This window comes from Genypterus blacodes, unplaced genomic scaffold, assembly GCF_046128005.1.
Source record: "Genypterus blacodes isolate CSIRO-AG114 ecotype Tasmania unplaced genomic scaffold, CSIRO-AGI_Gbla_v1 ptg000535l_1, whole genome shotgun sequence".
Lineage (NCBI taxonomy): Eukaryota > Metazoa > Chordata > Actinopteri > Ophidiiformes > Ophidiidae > Genypterus > Genypterus blacodes.
Genome location: NW_027467286.1, coordinates 27,501 through 35,000, shown reverse-complemented (window position 1 = coordinate 35,000; position 7,500 = coordinate 27,501). Strand labels below are relative to the sequence as shown.

Here is a 7,500-nt window from a genome sequence, read left to right as displayed (position 1 = left end):
CTCTCCTCTTCTCTTCTCTTCTCTTCTCTCCTCTCCTCTCCTCTCCCCTCCCCTCCCCTCCTCTCCTCCTGGTCTCCTCCCCTCTCTCCTCCAGGCTGGAGCTCAGATCAGTCTTGCTGATGTCAGCTGTTTGGAGGAGCGCTGCACTAAGTGGTACAACCTCCTGAGCCACGCCCACCTGCCGGACAGCAGCAAGGAGGCGTCGGCCTCGTCTGAGCGGGTAGGGAGGGGCTGAGCGCCACCCAGTGGACACTTTGGTTGGATGAACTGCAGCCATCTTAATCTTCCTCTCCTTCTGCATCTTAAGTATTTTTCTGTTTCTGGTCTCTTTGTTTCCAGACTGAGAGAGGGGGCGGAGCTTCTGAGCACGACGACTGGTGAGTCCATCAAAGCATGACATCATCCCTCACATCTGGACCAAGCTGAGGTTCAGGCAGGACAGTTTAGCTTTGATCAGAGGATGGAGTGTAACTGCAGTTCTCCTCCTCCTCCTCCTCCTCCTCCCAGCTGTGACTCCTCCCCCTTTACACAACCTCATGTACTGATCTCTGCTTGATGCTGTTTGTCTCCTGCAGGCACGCCGACGCTCTGGAGGCAGACGTGTCCGACAGCGAGCAAGGAAACTGCGTGGAAGGGGCGGGGCCTGTGGAGGACGAGGAGACGCTTTATCCCAACAGCAGCAGCCAATGGGAAGCAGAGGAGGGGGAGGAGGAAGTGAAGGAGAGGGACGGCGGCTCCAAGCCCGCTCAGACAGCCGCCATCGCAGAGAAGGTAACTCCTCCTCCTCTCTCCCCACAGTGGATGTGTGTGTCACGTGGCGTGTGTGTGTCCCATGAGGTCGGTGACATCATCTTCCTGTGTGCAGGTGAACAAGGAGACCAGTATGGACGGCTTGTTGCCCCCCCACTGCTCGGTGGTCCGGCCCAAGGAGCGGCGAGCGGACGTCCCCCATCAGAACCCCTTCATGAGGGGGAACACCATCATCCGCTCCAAGACCTTCTCCCCTGGACCTCAGAGCCAGTACATCTGCAGGGTACAGACCTGCGCCCCGTCTCACCCCAGGCTCACAGGAGGAGGAGGAGCTCCGTTTAATCCTCTCTGTGTTTGTCCTTTAGATCAATCGCAGCGACAGCGACAGCTCCACGCTCTCCAAGAAGTCACCGTTTGTCAGGAACGCCTCAGAGAGACGCAGCATGCGCATGAAGAAGGTACGAACGCGCCGCCAACGCGCCGCCACACGGCTCCCGGCGTCTCCCAGGACGACACGCATCACTCACTGTGCCCCTCTCTCCTCCTCTCAGCCGCCCGTGCCGGTCAAAGGCCTGGACGGTCTGCTGCGGACCTCTCTGGACCTGGAGATGGACCTGCAGGTTTCCAGGACCCGGCAGGCCCGGCTAGATCAGGAACTTCGGGTTCTGAGGGAGCTGAAGACGCAGCTGGAGACGGCGAGGCAGCAGGGCCAGAAGGAGCTGCCGACCTGGGTCCAAGAGGACGAACGCTTCAGGCTGCTCCTCAAACAGGCGGAGAAACAGGTGAGCATGAGGCACCAACACAGGAGAACATCAGGAGAACATCACAGCTGCTGCCAGGGAGGGACACTGAGACAACAACACACACATCCAGCATCTCCACAACATCTACACGCCTAGGAGCTCCTTAGCAACCACCTGGCACAGCTGGCCTCATATTGTTCTACTGAAGCCAGAGCTCTGATGTTCACGACCACGCTGTCTCCTCTGCTACTCTTCTTCTCTTCTCTCAGACTCGAGAGGAGCAGCTACAGGAGCAGCGGGTGGAGAAGATGATGCGAGCCGCAGCCAAGGACGTCCACAAGATCAGAGGGCAGAGTCGGAAGGAGGTCCCTGAGGTCCAGACCTTCAGGTGGGTCCCGTGCTCTGAAGACCCGCGGTGCCGGCTCAGACCCTTCAGTCCAACGTGACGCTTTCCTTTCTGTTCCAGGGAGAAGATGGCGTTCTTCACACGAGCCAAGAGCAGCATTCCCGACCTGCCCGCCGACGACGTGTAGAGGAGGGGGTGGAGCGTTTGAAATGAAGGAAGCGCCGGGCGGTGTTATGAAGAATCAGAGCGACCTCTCTAAGCTGAGGGTGCAGGAGTGAGGCTCTGCTCCTCTCTGCTCCTCTCTGCTCCTCTCTGCTCCTCTCCTCTCTGCTCCTCTCCTCTCCTCTCCTCTCCTCTCTCACTCACACCTCCTCACGTCTTAGAGGCTTTAGCTCGAAGCATTCCAGCACAGAAACCTTTTATGTTGTTCTTTGTTTTTTTTACTAAAAAAGTATAAAAAAAATATTAGCACAAAGTGAAATCATGCAGCGGTACAAAGAGACGACGAGCCCAGATGTTTAAGTGTTAATGTATTCAAGCACACACACAGGAACTCACCAGCCGGGGGGGGGGGGGGGGGGGGGGGGCGGAGCCATCAGAGAGCCAAGACATCCAGAGGTGACAGCTGTGAGGAAAGGAGTCAGGCAGCAGGAAGCCAGGCGTCCTGTCAAACCTCTGGCTCTGTCATCGGTTAATGAAGCTCCGCCCCCTCATAGTCAGAGGCTTCACAGTATCAGAGGGTTGCGTCGGTTACACGTTTGATGTTCAGCACGACGTCACACACAGACACACACACACACACACGACTGCGTGTAGAGAAAAACACTAATAGCACATTTCTGTAGACGTTGTGTCCATCAGACCCGGGGTCAGGCGTCCATCAGAGTCAGGCGTCCGTCTGTCACAAAGTGTTAGTGGCTCCCCTTCATCTGTAACTCCATGTACATCTAAAACATTGCGTCATTACCCGCTCGGACCACAGTGAGGCGTCTGAACGTGACCTTTATTACCATGTGACCCAGCAGGAGTGAACTGATGAGCTCAACCAGCAGAGAGGCGGAGCTGCCAGGAGTGAGCCTCAGGTCGCCCTGGTTGGTCTGCACTTTCAGATACTCCTGGTGTGTGTGTGTGTCTGTTGAAGTGTGTCGCCCCCTGCTGGAGTGAGGCTGCACGAGCACACGGCCATCACACAGGAAGTGACGATCAAAGGTGTTCTGTGACTGTGAACGTCTTATTGATTGTACGGTTACGAGAAGTGAAACGATAAAACAAACAGCCAATAGGAAGGCAGGGTTTCATCCTCAAGCTGCTTCTCTTCCTTTAACTCTATTTGGAGAATGATTGGATCTTTGGTTCACATCCTGTTCCACTTTACAGATGGATACTTTGGGATGTGAACCTAACACACGCCTCCTAAAGCTCCATGTGAGTCTGTAGATGGACCCGCGTAACTATAGCAACTGTCCTCCAGAGGGACGCCACTCGCAAAAGTCAAAGTGAGGGACGATCGACATTTGTTTGATTGTTGAACTCTGATGAGGCTTTGACCTCCGGGCCGCGCTTACGGTTTACTTCCTGCTGGGGGCGCTGTGCTGCTGAGGAGAGGATGATGATGGTACTGAGGCGCTTTTAGGTGTGTGTGTGTGAGATAAGTTGACATGCTGATGAAGTTTTCTCTAAAATGATGGTATCAGAGTTACACCAGCATCAAGTGACGTCATCTCTCCGCTTAATAAAAAATACAAAATAAGAGTCGCGGTACATGGCCATGCTGATGGATGAGTGAATCTGAGCTGTGTGTGTTTCTGTTGGGGCCCCGGATGGAGAAAAACAAACAAAAGAGATTTCCAGAATAAGTTTGTAATATTTTTTTAGGGAGAAAGGTCAAAATGTTACAAAAGAACAAATTACTTTATTATTCAAATGTCTTTTTGTTTGATCCATCGGCGGTCTTAACACTGTCCGGATGTGTGTGTGTGTCCTGTGAAAAGTCCAAACATCTGTGCGCGAGCTGGAAGAAGCTGCTAAATGAGCTGACGTCACCCTAATCCTGTTTCTGTTCTTTTTGTTTTCCTTCCGTGTTTGTGATCGATTTTCTCAGCAGGAGTGTTTTCCCCCCCCTCCTGCGTGTCTGAGTCTGAATAACGACGCGTGGAAATGTGTCACGATTGACCCGAATGTTGTTTCACCTTCAAATCAAAACGCATTGTTTGTACGAAATGACGCCTGAAGGAATGTAGGCTTTTATTTTGAAAAACAGAAATCATCTTTCAGAGGATCAATCTGCTGTGTAGTCGTTAGATTCTTGTTTGTGTTGTTGAAGTTCTTTGTGTTGCTGATTGTTTCTCTCCTGGTGATCGTTCGGGTCGCAGTCGAACCTTCAGCTTGTATTTATTGCACTTTGTGATTTGGGTTTTGCTTTCCTGTTTCTTTTTATCGCGAGAGTTCCCGAAAAGCTGTGAATTTCCTCCTCGGACGCTGTAAATATTTCACCAGCACAAACAACAAACAGACAAATATGTTTTGTAGTTTCACAGTAAATAAAAAAAAGTTCTTCTCTTCTACTTTTTGCGTTTGTTTGTATGAATACAGTTTGAGATTCTGTTTGATCACGGGAGTTGATTGATAAGTTCTGAGCCTGGTCGTTCGGCGGTGACGGGTTCATGACAACATTAAGATGGAGGGGAAGTGGTGACACCTGCCTGTCAATCACCCGCTCACCAGCTCCTGTGAAGCGGCTCGTCTGTGAGTCAGGACCTGGGAACTCTGTTGCCATGGAGACGCTCTGACCCGGTATCTGGCTCCGAGTCGCTCACAAACTCACGCTTCAACACACAAACTTGAAGAGCGGAGTGTTTTCCTGTCTCCTCCCCCGGTTGTGCTTCTCTTTGGTTGTCATAGTAATGAAACATTTAAAATGTAAGAAGAAATCACAGTGAAAACATTTAAATCCAGTCCGCGGTTGTTGATGACGTAAGCTGTACCCGGAAGTACAGTTGAAAGTTGTGCACGCGTCTTCCGGGTTGTTTCATCAGCCACGAGTTTCCCCCTGAAGCCTGTTGTGTTCTGGAGCAGCTGTTCTGGTGGTTCTGATGGCGGACCCGGTGGCCCAGTACGCAGTCCGTCTGCAGCAGCAGGTGAGCGGACTGAGCCTCTCAGAGCCGCCGGGGGGAGGCGCACTGTCAGCCGACTGAAGAGCCGCGGACACACCGGCACTCCGCACCGGAGCTCACCGGAGCTCCCGGTACCGAGAGCGGAGGCTCTGATTCACTCTGATCGAAGGACTGAGAAGTCAAAACAAAGTTTAGGTTCGAGTCTCGTCATCACATTGAATTCGGCTTCGGTTTAAGCTCTAAACGTCTTTATATGAAGCAGAAACCAAAGTGAAGCAGGGTTCTTCTGTGATAAACGACACAAGCTGGAAATGAATTATGATTTATTATCTATGACGTCATCAGTTGGTGCGTCGTTGCTTTGCCGAATTTACAACAAAACAGCAAATCAATCAAACAGAATATTAGAGTGAGACTCGAACCTTTATGACCCTGAAGGTCCAAACCTCTTTATGAGTCACAGATACAAAGTTTCATCTGAAGGTTCATTCATTAACTGATCAATCAGAGCAGATAAAGTGGAGTCAGACTGAGAGATGTGGACTTCCTATCCAGCTTGTTGTTCTGCTTCTCCTCCTGATGGTTCTGAGGGGTCCACATCACGCTGGGCTGCTCTTTCTGTCTTCATGTCCAAACCTCCACAGACCTGAGCCTCTGATGTTTCTCTGTCCTTGTCTGTGTCTGTAGGAGCAGGAGATTCATTGTTTGTCCGCAGAGATCGAGACCCTAAGGAGCCCTGAGGTTCTGGGCTCCACTCCTCAGATCGATGAGCTGCGGGAGGAGAACGCCCGGCTGAAGTATCGCCTCAACATCCTGAAGAGGGTCAGTGAACGCACCACCAGGACACCAGGGGGCGCTGCCTGGGTCCCCACGCTGTGCAGACGCCTGAAACGTTTCCCTGTAGCCCCCCCTGAGGTCTGTGGCTGAGCTGAGAGTGTGTGTGTGTGTGTGTGTGTGTGTGTGTGTGTGTGTGTGTGTGTGTGTGTGTGTGTGTGTGTTGTTGCAGAGCCTGCAGGAGGAGAGGAGCAGCTGCAGTAAGTCCATGCTGAACATCAACCAGCGCCTCCAGGAGGTCTTCGGCGTGGCCATCCGGGCTTCCTGCCCCGAGCTGGACGACCCCCCGCTGGCCGTCACGCCCAACCAGCAGGCCAAGTTTGGAGACTACCAGTGTAACAGCGCCATGGCGATGTCTCAGGTGAGACCGGGGGGACGGCACCGGAGACCAGGGAGGAAAGATCAGTATACATGTAAATGTGTGTACGAGGTACGAGGTAGACTCTGTTGTGTCTCAGATGCTGAAGGCCAAAGGGATGAAGGTGAACCCAAGAGAGATCGCAGAGAAGATTGTGCAGAACATTCCAGAGAACGAGCTGATCCAGAAAACAGAGATTGCAGGCCCTGGTGGGAGGAGCTTCAGTCAAACATCACAACAACACGAGTTTGACTTCGACACAAAGTATTCAACCTTCTGTTCACACGTGTGTCTTCATACCTCCACCTGTCCTCTGCTGCTCCTCAGGGTTCATCAACGTTCACCTGAAGAAAGCTTTCGTGTCCAAACTGCTGAGCAACCTGCTGCTGAACGGAGTGCAGCCCCCCCTGCTGGCCTCCAGGAAGAAGGTGAGGAGGTCGGCTCACTGAGGGAGGAGAGACCAGAGGAGAGAGAGGAGAGATATCTGACTGTGTGTGTGTGTGTGTGTGTCAGGTGGTGGTGGACTTCTCCTCCCCTAACATCGCTAAGGAGATGCATGTGGGTCACCTGCGCTCCACCATCATCGGGGACAGCATGTGTCGCCTGTTTGAGTTCCTGGGCTACGACGTTCTGAGGTCAGCACACACACACAGACACACACACACCACACACACACACACACACACACACACACACACACACACACACACACACACACACACACACACACACACACAGAGGAGCAGAGCCTTCATGTCTTCCTGTCTGTCCTCAGGCTGAACCATGTGGGGGACTGGGGGACTCAGTTCGGGATGCTGATCGCTCACCTGCAGGACACGTTCCCAAACTACCTGTCTGTCTGCCCCCCCATCAGCGACCTGCAGGCCTTCTACAAGGTCAGGGAGAGCTCCCCCTGCCTGTCTGTCTGCCTGTCTGCCTGCCTGCTGGCTTCATGTCCTTCCTCCTTGTGTCTCACCTCCTCTTCCTCGTCGTCCCTCAGGAGTCAAAGAAGCGTTTTGATGAAGACGAGGCCTTTAAGAAGCAAGCCTATCAGTGTGTGGTGAGGCTGCAGAGCAAAGAGCCTCACTTCATCAAAGCCTGGAACCTCATCTGTGACGTCTCCAGGAAAGGTAGAGAGAAGAAGGAGGAGGAGGAGGAGGAGCAGCAGCTGATGTTCTGCTGAGGACCTCCATGTCTGCAGGAGAAGCTGAAGGTCTCTGCTTGTTTGTGCTGCAGAGTTCCAGAAGGTCTACAGCTGCCTGGACATCCAGATCATAGAGAGAGGAGAGTCCTTCTACCAGGAGATGATGACCAAGGTGGTCAAGGAGTTTGAGGAGAAAGGTCAGAGGTGAAGCC

At 52.7% G+C, this 7,500-nt stretch overlaps 2 protein-coding genes across 2 annotated transcripts in view; both read left to right on the top strand.

Annotated features, from left to right (window-relative positions):
• LOC142990459 (protein KIBRA-like) overlaps positions 1-4,403 on the top strand; it is a 13,691-nt gene extending 9,288 nt beyond the window's left edge. Inside the window, exons 11-18 of the mRNA XM_076140261.1 lie at positions 95-220; positions 340-377; positions 576-771; positions 866-1,033; positions 1,116-1,208; positions 1,302-1,532; positions 1,763-1,881; positions 1,960-4,403. Coding sequence (XP_075996376.1) covers positions 95-220; positions 340-377; positions 576-771; positions 866-1,033; positions 1,116-1,208; positions 1,302-1,532; positions 1,763-1,881; positions 1,960-2,026 — 1,038 coding nt within the window. The 3' untranslated portion in view covers positions 2,027-4,403. The remainder of the gene's footprint in view (positions 1-94; positions 221-339; positions 378-575; positions 772-865; positions 1,034-1,115; positions 1,209-1,301; positions 1,533-1,762; positions 1,882-1,959) is intronic.
• A 424-nt stretch (positions 4,404-4,827) lies between these two features.
• Positions 4,828-7,500, top strand: part of rars1 (arginyl-tRNA synthetase 1) — a 5,923-nt gene continuing 3,250 nt past the window's right edge. Inside the window, 9 exon segments of the mRNA XM_076140263.1 lie at positions 4,828-4,976; positions 5,640-5,774; positions 5,959-6,147; positions 6,245-6,353; positions 6,472-6,572; positions 6,658-6,779; positions 6,920-7,040; positions 7,145-7,274; positions 7,381-7,485. Coding sequence (XP_075996378.1) covers positions 4,932-4,976; positions 5,640-5,774; positions 5,959-6,147; positions 6,245-6,353; positions 6,472-6,572; positions 6,658-6,779; positions 6,920-7,040; positions 7,145-7,274; positions 7,381-7,485 — 1,057 coding nt within the window. The 5' untranslated portion in view covers positions 4,828-4,931.